This window comes from Delphinapterus leucas, chromosome 7, assembly GCF_059928025.1.
Source record: "Delphinapterus leucas isolate spDelLeu-1000000601 "Yukka" chromosome 7, BTC_Dleu_Yukka2, whole genome shotgun sequence".
NCBI classification, from domain to species: Eukaryota; Metazoa; Chordata; class Mammalia; order Artiodactyla; family Monodontidae; genus Delphinapterus; species Delphinapterus leucas.
The window spans coordinates 101,703,182-101,717,280 of NC_143135.1; the positions used below are offsets into that span (position 1 = coordinate 101,703,182).

A 14,099-nucleotide genomic window follows, 5' to 3' on the forward strand; every position below is an offset into this window, starting at 1 on the left:
TGTATCTCCAGTAGAGGGCGCGCTTGCCTAACAAACCGGTGTCCTCGGCAGGACAGGAAAACCAGGCAGGAAGGGAAGTAAAAGATGTTCCTCCACGAAGCGGGGAAGCGGGGAATCACCCCCCCTCCCCCACCCACCTGGCATACATGGCTTGGGCTGGCACCTTCACAGACTTCATCTCACATGTGTCTCAGGAGATCCCTTAGTTCATCGCTTTGCACGCCACATACATACCTGGACAACCCAGGTGGGACCACAGCTCCAAAGCTGACCCCGACATTATCCTATCCCGCCCGGGCGTGCGTGCGTGTATGGGTCATGTTTATGGATGTCTCTGGGGACACCTGGCTCATTTACCACCTCGGACAGCCTGGAGGGTCCACCAGGATTCCAGCAGTGCTTCCTGTCCAGTTCTGCCTGTTAACTAACCCAAATGACTGCATTTAGGCTGGGAAGGGAAACGTCTTGGAGATGGGAGAGGCAGACATGAGGGACCCTCGAGATAAGGGCTTCCACCCTCAGGGGGCCTTCAGAGTTCCTCTCTTAGGAACCTTAGCTGCAAGAAGCCTTTGGCCAAAAGGCAGGAGGGCTTCATGTTTTAGGACCTTGGTTGGCGCTTTGTTTTGCTGCCGGGCTGAAAGCGATGATCCTGTAAAACCTTTTCCCCTTCACTTCCCAGGAGCTAGGATTTCCCTGGGGTGTGGGGGGGGGCGGTGTCATTAGCTGTTCTAAAACGATCAGGTAAATGCACACACATTTAAGGGCTTCTTAAAAGAAAACAGGAATCGGGGTAAGGGTAGATGGGGGTGCGAGAGTCCGGACACAGCAGTAGTATGGTTTATCTCCCCCTTCCTGCAAATCCCGGGTTTGAGCCAAATCATGGGCCAGTTTATTCCCCAAAGGGCGATGGCCAGCAGTCATCTCCCGGCCGGGATGCATTTTGATGAGAACCTCATCTCATTTTGGATTTGTTCATAGTGTTGATTCCTTCAGCCTAGTCCAGGCCTGCCCAAAGGGCTTCACCACCCCTCCCCACCTATTCTCCAGACACAGGTATAGACAAGTCCATTCCCAAGTCCACGCATGTGCCGGCTGGCAGGCTCCTCTCTGTGGGCCACTTCCTGCATCCTCCTGCCTCAGGGCATGATGACCCTCATTCAGAAACAAGCAAACTGCCTCCTCCCTTCACTCCAATCTCTTGGGTGTTTCTCTTCCTAGCAGCCTAGGGGAGCTTGTGTCAGAGGATTGGAGGCATAGGCGGGGGTTGGAAAGAACGACCCTGGAGAGTGCAGATTAAACCCTGGATAGACACCAGGGCCCAGGCTGGGGTGTCCCATCCAAGAGGAATGTCCCTTTGAGGTGTGCGTTCCCTCCTCAAGAAACCGCTTTGAATCCCTGTTGGGAAATGCTTGAAAGTCTAAAGTGACAACGGATTTTAGTCCTTCCTTTATCCATCGCGTTTTCCCCAGAAATGAGGATGCTCATTTAAAAGCTTCAGGCTTGGGGACCCCGGGGGCCACACGTGAGTCTGAGGGTCCCCAGCCCGGCTGGTGACAGGACCATCGGAGCGGAGCTGGCCGTAGTCATGGGCCAGCACGACTCCCAGCGCCCTCCCAGAGCGGGTGGCGGGCAGCTGGGGAGGTCGCTGATTTCACCAGGGCCTAGCGCCTGAGCTGAGTGTCAGACACTGGAGCCGGCAGGAAAAGGCTGCAGCCCACGTTGCCATGGATACATGGAGGTGCGATCAGATGCTGTTATTTTTAGCCCTGCAGCGCCAATTTATTGGTGGCGTCCTGGGGACACGTAGGAAAGGCAGGAAGGCTTCCGAGTCAGGGATCTGCCCTGGACAGACGGCTCCGGGGTCTGAGCAGATTCACCCTCCCTCTGGGGCTGCCACGACTCTTGGGGAGGGGGGAGGCAAAGAAAGAGATGGAGAGGGGCTGGCTCATGGGGACAGCACCAAGCTGGTTTTAGTTTCTAGCAAAGCGGAGACTAGAGGAAGCTGTGCGCCACCTGGGCTGATTTCTGGACCCTGGCTCAGCCCCTCACTAGGGCCCTGGTCTGGAACAGGAAGCAGAGGCCCTACAGACATGGGTCTGTGGCTTGGTTCCTCTTGGGGCTCAGAGCCTTGATCGGGAGACAGACTATGCGGGAGCAGAGGCCTCACAAGGAAACCGAAACCCAGCGGAAGGAGGATGTTTCGAAACACAGAGGGAGCTGTCTTAGCATACTCACCCTCTCAGACCAGCAGCGTCGGTTGCCGGCGTGGCCCAAGCACACATAAAGGCAGGGACATCGAATTTCCATCCTGGTGCCACAGCCTTCTCGGGTCTGACCTGAGCTAGGTCCCAGCTTCTCTGTGACCTTCTACATCCCATCAACCAGGCCCCGTCCCCTAAATGTCTCATGTACCAGTCATCTGGTAACTCACACTGTGTTCTTGGAGAGAGATGGCAATACTCTCCTGCTGTGGTGATCTTATTACGTATAATAAGACAAGTTCCCTGCCCTCAGGGGACCCCCATGAACTTGGCCCTGTGGGGATGGTGGCAGGTCTTCCTCACTGAATGGCTCTAAAAATGGGAGGAGGCAGACAAGGAGTCACAGAGATGCCCCCTTAAATTCTCTGCCAGGGCCAAGGTCATGGACAAAGGGTAGATATGGGATCTATGTTGGTTGCCCAGTAGCTCTCGGACCCTTTTTCCAGGCCAGGAATAAATTCATCAGCCATCACTTTTAGGGATGAGACCCCTTAGAAGGAACACAGAGGAGGGAGGTGACCAGAGAACCACCCAGGTCCTTTGTCATCCTAGGGCTGGGCTCTGACACGGACTGGAACAGGTGGATGTAATCACTATGGACCCACAGTTGGAGGTGGATGTGAGGCCCAGAACCCACGTGTGCCCCTTGGGGCAACACAAGGGACCCTCTTGGCCCCCTTCCAGCCCTGCCCTGGCACGAGTGGGGTCTTACCATTGACAGTTAGGGTCACCTCTCGCTCCCCGGCCCCTACCCGGGGCACCACAGCTCGGCACACGTACTTCCCCGCGTCCTCCTGGCGGACGGTTTTGAGGGTCAGGGTCTTCTCATTGCTCAGGACCTAGGAGGAGTGGGGAGGGTCAGACCCCGAGGGCAGGGGCCACGCTCTCTGTCTCAGAACCAGAAAGGCTGAGAGGCAGGCCGGGTGGCAGGGTACACGGTCTCCAGCATCTCAGCAACAACAGGGGGTGGGGTGGGAGCCAGAAGTCTTCTTACACAGTGTGCCCGGCGGGCTGTCGGGTGCGGGAGCCCACGGCCCAGAGCACCCCGTGAGGCTGAAGATGCTCTGCCCCAGCGGCAGCCCTGAAGGGTGGGAATGCAAAGGGGTGGGGTGAGAGAGAAGGAGGGGCCCTCCCTGGCTGGGGCCCCCAGGGCTTCCTCATCCAGGGGGTCTGTCGGCCAGCCTGTACCAGGCTGGCCGGGGGTGAAGCTATCCTGCAGCTGAGCGTCCCTGAGGGTCCCAGGTCTGGCTTCCTGAGTCATCTGCAATATCCCTTTGGGATGAGGTTTGGCGTGTTGAAAAGAAAACAGGCTTTGGCAACAGCTGCTCTGAGTGGGAGTTCCGGCTTCAGCGGTGCCTACTTGTGTGGCTTGGGGTGTTAATTATCTTCTCGGAGGCTCTTTCCTGATCCCTGTAATGGGGGCAGTGACACTCAGAGGACAGTGCAGTGTTTGGCACACAGAAGTCACTTTTCTGCTGCTTCTCCCCCTGCTTCCCTGCCCAAGGCTCTCACTGGTCCTCCTGGGAGGAGGGATGTCTGAAACTCCTAGGCACACTAAAGAACACATACGCTTTAAAAGAGGAACACAGGAAGAAAGCAAGGCTTAACCCCAAAGTTAAAGGGTAACAACTATTTGGGGCAAGCTAAAAAGCCTTTCTAGTGACTTTTCGCCCCAGCATCTTGGTGACCACCTGCTTTTCTTATAAGGCTCAGGATAAAGCAGAACTGCACTGGCTGAATGTGTTTAGACCCAAGGTGGGTACGTGTGGGTACCTGGGGTTCCCTCTCCTCCTTCTGGGGCCTTCCGTCCTTCAGTTTACATGGGAGGCTAACGTCCCCAACCTAAGAGTGAGAGGGGCCACGGGAGGCAGTTCCCTCCTGGACTGTGGACCCCGCACCCCTCCAGGGCCCTCCAGGGTCTGAGCTGCGGACTCACCACGCCAGAGCCCCGCTTCATCCAGACGATGGTCAGCGACGGGTTGCCTGTCCAGGCGCAGCTGAAGACGGCGTCGGAGCCCAGATCCACGAGCAGGGATTGGGGTTCCGTGGTCATTCTGGGCCCGACTGCGATGCGAGGAAGGAGGAGACAGGGCTCTCGTGGGCTGGGAGCTCTGGGGACCCTCCTTGCTGCTGCCTCCCCTCCCCCATTCTGGTTGGGGGAGGGGGAACCACTGGTGCCACGTCCCTCCGCTCCGGCCCATTCCCTTCCGTTCCGCGTCAGTCCTCTACCGGTCTGGGCCCGGGTCTGGGCAGTAAGGAGGAGACCCCTCTCCCCCAGCCCAGCCTCCCTCGGGCCCACCATGGGGGTAGGCAGCACCAGCCCCGAAAAGCGGCTCTGGTCCAATTTCTGCCTGGACTTGCCCCCAAGGGCTCTCCCATCCCGTTCCCTCTGTCCTGGTCCCAGGAAGCCCCCCGGACCCCAGTGTGGGGGCAGAGGGTCCTTCCCCCACCCCAGAATCTCTCTGTGTCTGCCTTCAAGTCAACTGGCCACCTCCTGCAGGCCTCAGCCTCGTGACCGGGAGTCAAGGTACCTGTGCGTCTGGCCCAGCTCCCTGGGCCCACCCAGGGCCCCGCAGGGCCACTGCAGGGCTCTGAGATAAGGAGTGGGGAGGCCAGGCCCCCTGGAGGTGCCCCCCCGCACCGGCCGCCCTCCCAGGTTACTCTCTAGTCCAGCCCCGCCCCACCTCCTTTTCAATCCACGAAGCAGGTGGCCTTTGGCCCTGTTGCCCTACACCCGCCCTAACCCGAGTGCCCTGCAGGCCAAGCCTTGCTTCCCAGAGTGGGTGCAGCCCTGGGGTTTCAGGGGTGGTGACGGGAGGGTGTGCAGACAGCTGTTTTCAGGGAGCAGAAGGTGTGAAATCAGGGTCAGGAGACCCAGATGAGTCCCTTGGTGCAAAAAGGGAGTCATAGCACTTTCTGCTGAGGCCCGGACGGGCGAGGGGGCGGTCAGGCATAAAGTTTGCAAAAGTGCTTCTAAATCTGTAAAGGGCAGTGGATGAGCTGATGTTCAACGCTGTGAACACAGCTGTGGGCTGTTTCCCCGAGGGTCCCTTCCTGGCCACTGGGGAAGAGGGGGAGCCCCTGATGAGAGGCGGACCCTTTTCAGTCCTCATTCTGCCACTTGCTCGCTGCGTGACCTTGGGCCTCCATCCCCTCATCTGGGTACTGGGAATAAGAAGTCCAGCCTCCCTGGGTGATTTTTTTTTTTTTTTTTTGGCCACGCCGCCTGGCTTGTGGGATCTTAGCTCTCTGACCAGGGATTGAACCCGCGCCCTTGGCAGTGAATGTGCAGGGTCCTAACCACTGGACCGCCAGGGAAGTCCCCTCCCTCGGTGACTATGAGGGTCGAGATAAACATGAGGGAAGCTTTTCGTAAAGCGCACGGATTACGAGCCTCTGAGGCACTCTTCTGTCACGTGCAACGAGGCCACGGCGGTTCCGCCTGCCGCGAGCAGCGCCCAGCCAGTGCCCGTGTGCCCGGGAGGCCCTAAACAGCCACTCACAATAGACGTCGACATTGCGGCTGACGTTGGTGCTGCCCAGGGCATTGGTCGCCTCACAGGAGATGGGCTCTGAGAAGTACGTGTAGTCCACGGTGGTCCGGTACACCTCCCCGGAGGCTTCCTTGATGATCTGGCCCCGCTTGGCCCACCTGCAACGCAGGCACCCGGGCTGATGTGGACCTCCGGTGGCGAGGGCGTCCTTCCCGCCCGGGGGGCTCTTCTCTCTGGGAGCCGGACGCATCCATCCCGCAGAAAAACGAGGCCCAGGGAGGGGCGGCGTGGGGCAGGCCTCCGAGCGGTCCCTCAGGGGAACCCTCTGCAGAGGGGTTACTCCCAGGGCTAGGGGTGTGGGGTTGGTGACGGGGGCAGTGGTTTCTGGTCCGTGGGTCACCAGGCAGCCGGCAGCACTCGACTAGTGGGTTATTCTGGAGGGAGGTGGGTTGACTATTCAGTGGGTCAGCGCACCTGGCTGGCCAGGTGATGGCTAACCCAGCTGTCAGTCCCCAAACCGCTTGGCCCTCTTGCTGCTCTGAGCTCTCTCGGGGGTGGCGGGGGACCGTCCTGGGCCACATTGGAAAAGAAGGAAGCCAAATCCATGACCGAAGGGGCCCAGGTCTAATGGTGTGTGCCCATACACGCGTGCACTCCTGTGCGCACGCACACGTACACGTGTGTACACACGCGTGGGGCTCAGGAAGCTTGATTTCCAGACGAGGCGAGAAGCTGATGGAGAGGTGTGAGCAGTGGTCCTGACTGCTCCCTCCCCAACTCGGTCAGCTCTCTCCGTCCCCCCTGTCCTGACCCCTGTCCCTGCGGGGGGCGGTCCCCTCATGGTGTCCCTCTCTCTCTGAAAGCCCTTTCAGCCTCCCCCATGGCACTTGCTCTTTTTCCTGCCCAGCCTCTGCCTCCCACCCAGGCTCCGCCCCTCAGAGGCCTGGGCTCCATCTGCACTGGTTTGATGGGGGCGGGGGAGGGGGGATGGGAAGACAGCTGTGCTGACTTCTTTGCTGGGCCAATTGGCTGATCTGTGTCTCGGACCCGGCTCAGGGGCGGTGATCACCGCGTTGGACTGGTAGCTGGGCAGCCTGCTACCTGTGGGGCAGTGCGGCCAGGGGGGTGTGTGCCTGTGTGCCTGCGGCTGGGGTTTCCTTACAGATGCCTCAGGAGAGAGAGTTCAGAGCTTCCCCTGCTTTACTCCTGTTGTGGATAAGACTTCTTAAAACTCACAGAACTTCCGACCAGGCTCTTCCTACTGTGGCTCAGGCCTGTTTTGGGGTGCATGTCTTTACCAGAGCTGGGCAGGTACCTTGGCCCTGTAGTCGTTACCCTGGGGCCGCAGAGGCCCGTCTCCTGCCCTTCCTGCCCTTCCCTCCACCGGCCCCCACTCAGCCTGCCCGTCTGGCCGGAGGCTGCCCGTCTCCCGGCACAGCAGGGAGCATCAGGCTGGCACCATGTGGTCATTATCTCAAATTAACATCGGGTCGTTATTAAGAAGACAATTAATAATAACAATTATAGTTTAACAACAGAGCAAACCATAGCTCCCCGAGAGCCGAAGGAGCTTCCCGACAAACTATTATGAATTATTCATGAATCATTTCAATCTCTAACTTTAATTTAATGACCAGACTTAATAGTCAGGTACAGCTCCCGCCTGGGGTGGCTGAGTTCAGTCCCAGACACACGGTCGGGGGTCGGTGTCCAGCCCCTACTCCGTCTACCCTGCTGCAGTGAAGATTTAGGCGGTGGGATGCTGAGGGGTGGGGCAGGCAGCTGGCTGGGCTGGGGGGAGGCGGGTGAGCCCCTCCTGCCCTGCCCGGACCCTTGCTCTTGCCTGCCCACAGCTCCAGATGCTGGGACAGGGGTGGGCTTGGCCCCAGCGAGCAGGCTCTGCTGGGCAGTCCTCTTCCATTATCGGGGGGTTCCTGGGGCAAAGGGGGCTTTCTCCCCACCTGTCTGGGGCCTCTCATAGTGTAAGAAGGGTGAAAGCTCCACCACTGGGGCCCTGAGGATCTCAGAGCTGCTGGGGCATCCTCAGGACCGGAGCCCAGTGATCCAGGCCACACGGGTCTCCTCTTCCCCAGAGCAGGCTGGCCTGCCCTCTCAGAGCCAAAGAAGGGAGACTTCAGGGATGCCGGATGGCTGTGTGGCTGCGGCTCTCAGCCCCCAGGGCCCGTCTCCACCTTGGAGGTGAAGGGGGGGCAGAAGGAAGTCTTAGGCCATCTTCTCCCAGGGCCACAGGAGGCCAGCTGTGGGGCTGAGCCTTGGGGGGCGCCCCACAGTGCCCTGCTCACATCCCACTCAGCCAGTCTTTCTCTTCCCCATGTTTATTCCCCTCCCGCACCAGAAAGTCCCTCGTAGGCATCCCTTCCAGCAGCTCAAACCACTCACTGAAGCAGCTGGTCACACGACCAGGGGGGAGCCGGGATGCAAGTCCCGCCCGCTCCCGTCTCGCCTCCCATCTCTCTTCTGTTTTCCAGCTTCACTTCCTCCTTCTCCTCTTTCCTCCTGTCCCTTCCCTCTCCCACCACCCACCTACGCCCCTGCTGCCACTGCTGCTGTCACCGCCTCGAAACAGGCGTCAGATTAAACCTTTCCCAATCAATGTCTAATTTGGCAAGAGCGAATGTAAGAGGATTAATTATTTATATCACACAATCGGGAGGCTGGTGTGTCAAGGCTGACAGGCTGTTCTCAATAACCCTGCCTTCCACTCTGGGCGGTGGGACCCGCCCTGTCACCTGCCCGGGTGGGGTGGCCCTGAAAGCCTCAGAGGGGAGCAGAGAGGCCGGAAGAGATGCGCTTCAGGTGTGTGTGGGCCTGCTCTGCTCGCCCCGGGGCCGCTGGTCCAGTGCGGCAGCCGAAGTGACCGCTGAATCCAGCTGGAGGGGCTCCCCTGCCCCCCCCACCCTCCCAGGGCCCCTTGCTGGGTGCTGGGGCGGACGAGGGCATATCTCTAATTTCCAAGATTACAGCCTCTTATGCGGAACAGGAGGAAGCAATCAAGACCAAAGGAAGTTAAGAAAAAAAGACCCCTTAGTCTTGTCAAAGTCAGCTGGGAAAAATCGATGTGCTTACGTGCCAAGATTTGCTCAAGGCTTTTCCTCTCGGATCCCAACACCACGTCTAGAAGGACCATCTGCCTGCTGGGTGAGCCCTTCCTGAGGCCAAGGGGCTGAGCCAGTTGGGGGTGGGCACAGACGTCTGCCTCCGCTTGCCATGGCCCCTGCACCCCCTTCCTCCCGGGCCACCCCAGCTCTCCCACATTTTTCTGGAGCCCAGAAGGGCTCCCTGAGAGCCTCTGGAGTCCTGGAGGGAGCCTGATTTGCACCAAAGCCTTTTTGGGGCCTGTGGCTAATCGGAAGCTCAGGAGGAAAGGTGGCAAGTAAGGACAGGTGCGTATCTGCAGGGGCCCTGCCTGAACCTCTGGCTCCTCCTCTGTGTGTGATGAGCTGACCCAGGCTCTGAGCTGCAGGGAAGGATGCGGATGGAGGGGAACCACAGGTGCCCAGAGCCTGGGGAAACCTGCACGTCCTGGCTCATTCACTTTTTAGTTAGGAAGCTAAATATAACTTTGTAGTTATAGAAAAGTCACCAGAATGGCCCAAGTACCTGCCATATTCCCTTCACCTAGATCCACCAGTTGTTAGTATCTTGCCACATTTGCTTTCTGATGACCTCTCCATACGGAGATTTATACCTTATTATTGTCAACGATGTGAGGGTGAATGTGGGTGTGCCTGCCCGGGGGGTCAGTGGGAGAGAAGGGCTGCCCAGGGAAACTGGCATTAGAGGTCTTTTCTGGGCAGATGGTGCCTGGTGTTTAGTGCTTGTGAGCAGAGAGCAGACAACAGAGAGAAGCCCACCTGTCGATGGAGCCCAGGTCTTGCAGGTACAGGGTGGAAGCTCAGAAAAAAAACAGAGACTCTTTGGGCATCTCCTTCTGCACCTTTGTCACTTGTCCCAGTCAAACCAGACCTGCCCCCTGGACCTAAGGGGCTGTAGGACTCCAGGGAGCCTGAAGGCCGTCTGCTCTTTCTCCTGCCTCTAGCCCAGTGACTGGTTAGATCGACAGGACAGATGAGTTTTCATCCTACTTAAAAATATTCTCAAGGATAAAGACTCTGAGCCTTTCCTGGTCTCCGGTTCCAGCGTTAATTATCCGCACTGCAGGGGGCACCACCTATGTCCAGCCCGAATCTCTGGCTGCCTCTTTGGCCCACTTCCTCGAGTTCTGCCCTCTGGGGCCGCACTGCCTCTCGTCTCCCCTGTCCTCCACTCCCACTGGCAGGCTTGTTTCCTAGTCTGGGACCATCAGCATTCCTGGCACTGGCTCATGCTGGGGCTTCATAGCCCATCTCGACAGTGGAGGCGACACCAGGCTCTTCCATCAGGTGTGGGCTGGGGGAAGGGACGGGGCAGAGTGAGGGCTATGGTGAGTTGCACAGATGCCTCAAGGAGGGGAGTGTCTGAGTCAGCCCCCGGAGCACCTCTGAGGCCACTCTGTGTCTGGAAGTCTTGGGTGGTGATGGTGCCCGGGCAGGAGGGTGCCCAGAGGGGCTGCTCTACGTGTTTACGGAGTCTGCGAGCTAATGTCCTGGAGCGCCGAGTGCCTGCCACACAAGTGCTCCACTGAGAGCTGTTAGGTGACCAAACTGCGGGCCCGCCTTCAAGAAGCTCAGTCAACAGGGAAAGACAGGCATGCACAAAGAAGTGATGCGTTTATCAGTGTGGTGAGCAAAGGCTGCACAGGGGCGGTGGGTATGACGGATTCTGGGTACCCGCCGCTCAGGGCTGGCTGCCCCGGAGACCCGACGCCCCCAGGAGAACGGTTTGGTGAGCACAGGACTAGAATCCAGATGCTGATTGATCATGCTCGTTCTCATGGCTGTTTCAGCTTTTTTTCCCTGAGCCTCTTTCCCTCCTTTCAGAAATAAGGGGTAAACAAGCTGTTCAAACAGAAGGAGTGAAATCTTCTGCCTCAGAGGAGGGGAGTGTGTGCTCATGAAGGAAAGGAGAAGTCCACCTGGCCAGGGGTGAACGGGTGTGCTGAGGACACCCACAGTGGACCAGGCACCGTGCTGGATGCCCAGGACCACAGGTGATGCCCCTGTGACAAGGAGGGGTGTGCAGGGCGCCACGGTGTGGGCCTCCCCAGCAGGGCTCTTACCTGTACTGGGTGACGGCAGGGTTGGCCTTTGCAGAGCAGTGAAACGTGACCACGTTGTCCTCCAGCACTGGCTGTGGCTCCACCGACAGGTTGACAAGTGGGGGGTCTGCAGAGAGAAGAGGTGTCCTTGCAGGTGGGGAGCTGCATTCACGGTTTGGGGGCTGAATCCCCAGGAGAACATGAGGGTAAAGGCCAGTGATTCCACCACCTGGGACCCCCAGAGCAGCCACTCCCCTGGGGGTCCCCAGAAAGTTGGGGGCCTTGGCAGGGGGCTCCCTCCCTCCCTGGAAGTGCCGGATTTCAGGCCGTCTGGCGGTGGGGTCAGGGCTCCCGCTGTGGATTCAAGGCCGGTGTTTAAACGAACGGTCAGCCAGGGAGCAGGGCTGCCTGGGCCTCAGAGCGTACTGTCCACCTTCCAGCTTTGGGAGAACAAACCACTGCAGAAAGGAGAGGTGGGAAGAGGGGGTGCAGAGGCCAGAGGGGGATGTGGACACTAAGCCCCTTTAAATACTAACTTTCTGTCTCTGAAGTATCTGTTTCGTGTCTCTTTGTGTAAAGGTTCTGGTGCATCTGTTGCCTTGAAAGTGGCATTTACACCCTTTCATCCACCTAATCATCTCTGCTGAGTGCTGACTGGTGTCACCCAGCCCTCAGCTCCCCAGGCTGGGCTCGTCTTTCTCACTCAACATGAGGAGAAGCCCAGCTCTGAAGTGCGAAATGGTCGGAGGTAGAGGAGACAGAAGTCAGAGAGGGGGAGAGAGACAGGGAGACACAGGGACACACAGATCCGTGCCGAAGGGAGGGGGGGGGGACAGGCAGAGAGACGCCTACGTAGGAGAGACATGGAGATGAGGGAGGGAGAGAGAGAGACATAGAGAGAGGGAGACATACACAGAGAGAGAGACACACAGAGAGAGGGAGAGAGAGAGAAAGTGCAGAGGCAGACTAAGAAAAAGAGGCAGAAACCCAGAGAAGCAGAGAGCAGAGATGGACAGGTTCAGAGAGAGACTGACATGTACACAGAGACACACAATCAGACAAAAAATTTAGACTTAAGGCAAAAAGACCAAGGGAGACTAAACAGATGGAGACAGAAAATGATAGGGTGCTGGGGAGAAAGACCAAACAAAATGATGAGAAACTGAGAAAAGAGGGAGAAACAGACACAGAGTGACCTGGAGATGGGAACAAGAGGAGGAGGGATCGACAGCAGAGATCAGAGGTGGGGAATCAGCCCAGAGAGAGGCGTCAAGGCAGCCTGGCCCTCCTGAGCTCCAGGGAAGCAGCCTCGGCACCTGCTCTAAAAGCTGGGCATCCTCGAGCTCCTGGGCACGCGCCCAGGCCCCAGCACCCCAGGCATCTGCGCTTCAGGGGAGGGGCGATGACAGCCAGTGCCCGCCCTTCTTCCTTGTCGGGTCCTGGAGGTCCGGCTGGAGTTCGGCTCCAGGCTGACTGAAGAGGGCAGCTTGGTCCCTGTGTCCTAGCCAGGCCCTGGGGCCACGTCTTCTAGCCCGACCTCACCAGTAAGCACGGCAATGTGCTGGAAGGGCATGAGAACTTTCCAGGGGTTCAGCCCATTTTCAGAAAAAGGAGTGAGGAAGTCGGTTTCTCAGAGACCATCGAGAAAACGCTGACCCCTCTAAGTGCATGTGAAGGGTACCACCGGGGGAGCGAGACCCCAGCCGCCTGGCCCAGCTCCTGGCTGAGACGACAGGGTGGTCCCCGAGCCCCTCAGAGAGTCGTCTGTGCAGACGCCCAGCCGTGGACGGAGCCTCACCCCCCCTTCCCGGAGTTGGGATCCTTTGGCCACTTGGCCTCCCTGTGCCCTGCTGGTGCTCGAGCTGCCAGTGCTGGGGCACCGGGGCAGGGAGATGACCCACAGGGTCTGGGCTGGGGTCTGCAGACAGCTTAAGACACGGGAGAGAATGCTGGCTCCTGAGCAGCAGGTAGAGACTGAGCTGGGGCTGTTCTCCCCACATTATCCCCGGGTTCTGGTTGGGGACCACGAGCTTCTGCTACTGGAACAGCTGTCTTGTCTGCCTTTTTCTGGAGAGTTAATTACCGGGGAAGTACTTCAGTGATCTCAATCTTGGTTTCTAAAGCGTAATTCCAGTGGTCCCAAAGATGTGTGGCCAGGACTCTCCGTGAGAGCTCTCCCCACACCTCCCAGGAGAGCTGCACCCCCAGAACCCTGCAGCCTCATCCCGGCTTCTGCCCGTCACCCTGGTGCCGGCCCACCCAGCCGAGGACCACCGGCTTCCAGGGCTAGTTCAATGGCCTCTAGAAACCCGCCACAGAACCTGCGGGGTAGTTGCAGGAGGTCTGCCCCCACCTGGATGTGCTTTATAAAGCGATGAGGCTTTGGTGGCTGGGAGATGGGGCACACACCTGATGGAGGACCCCCTCCGGGCTGCCTGCTCCCCTTCTGCACCACAGAGCTGCCCTTCTCAGTTTATCCTGTGGGCACCACTCTCCTGCAGCTTCCCTACCTCTTCGCAACATGCTCGGTACCCAAGCGAACAGGCCCTGGGAAGCTTCCACACTTGCCAGTCTCACCTGTGCTTCCACCCCAGGCCCAGAGGTGCCCATGCTCGTCTCTCCACCCCTCTCCTCTGCATGTGCAGGATATGAATTCTCAGTAGTCTACCATGCTCCAGAGGTATAAATAGTTTATGTCATATCCGACTATTAAACATGATTTTAATCCCATTTGTGATGTCAGCTGAGTAAGTTGCAGGGGGGCCGCTTTGATGTAGCTGGTGGAACTGAGATCACACTGAACAGATGTCACAGCTGAGAGTCTGTTAGTGTTTCCATCAGCAACCTGCCCGTGTGTGTGCGTGTGTGTGTGTGTGTGTGTGCACGTGCGTGTGCGTGCGTGTGTGCGTGTGTGTGCGTGTGTGTGCGTGCGTGTGTGTGTGTGTGTTTTCAGGGGAAGTATTACATCGAGGAGGGGGTGAGAAAAGAGAAACTCCATGATTCAGTGATTTTATAGCACATCCATTTGAAACTTGGCAGCTGTATGCAGAGTCCAGATGTAGCAAGGCTTTGGGGGTGTTAAGCTTTCTCTCCCATTACTCAATCTGGGGGCTTTGTCTTCCGTTGGGTAACATCTAAAGACCAAGGGAAACAAACAACAAATGTGTTTTTGCTGAGTTTGGTTGC

At 58.2% G+C, this 14,099-nt stretch overlaps 1 protein-coding gene across 1 annotated transcript in view; it reads right to left on the reverse strand.

The window, feature by feature from the left end:
• Window positions 1-14,099, reverse strand: part of KIRREL3 (kirre like nephrin family adhesion molecule 3) — an 82,639-nt gene that overhangs the window by 13,159 nt on the left and 55,381 nt on the right. The window contains exons 4-7 of the mRNA XM_089915899.1: window positions 10,935-11,040; window positions 5,765-5,913; window positions 4,198-4,325; window positions 2,974-3,100 (exon numbers count right to left, since the gene is read on the reverse strand). Of these exons, the coding sequence (XP_089772025.1) occupies window positions 2,974-3,100; window positions 4,198-4,325; window positions 5,765-5,913; window positions 10,935-11,040 (510 nt within the window). The remainder of the gene's footprint in view (window positions 1-2,973; window positions 3,101-4,197; window positions 4,326-5,764; window positions 5,914-10,934; window positions 11,041-14,099) is intronic.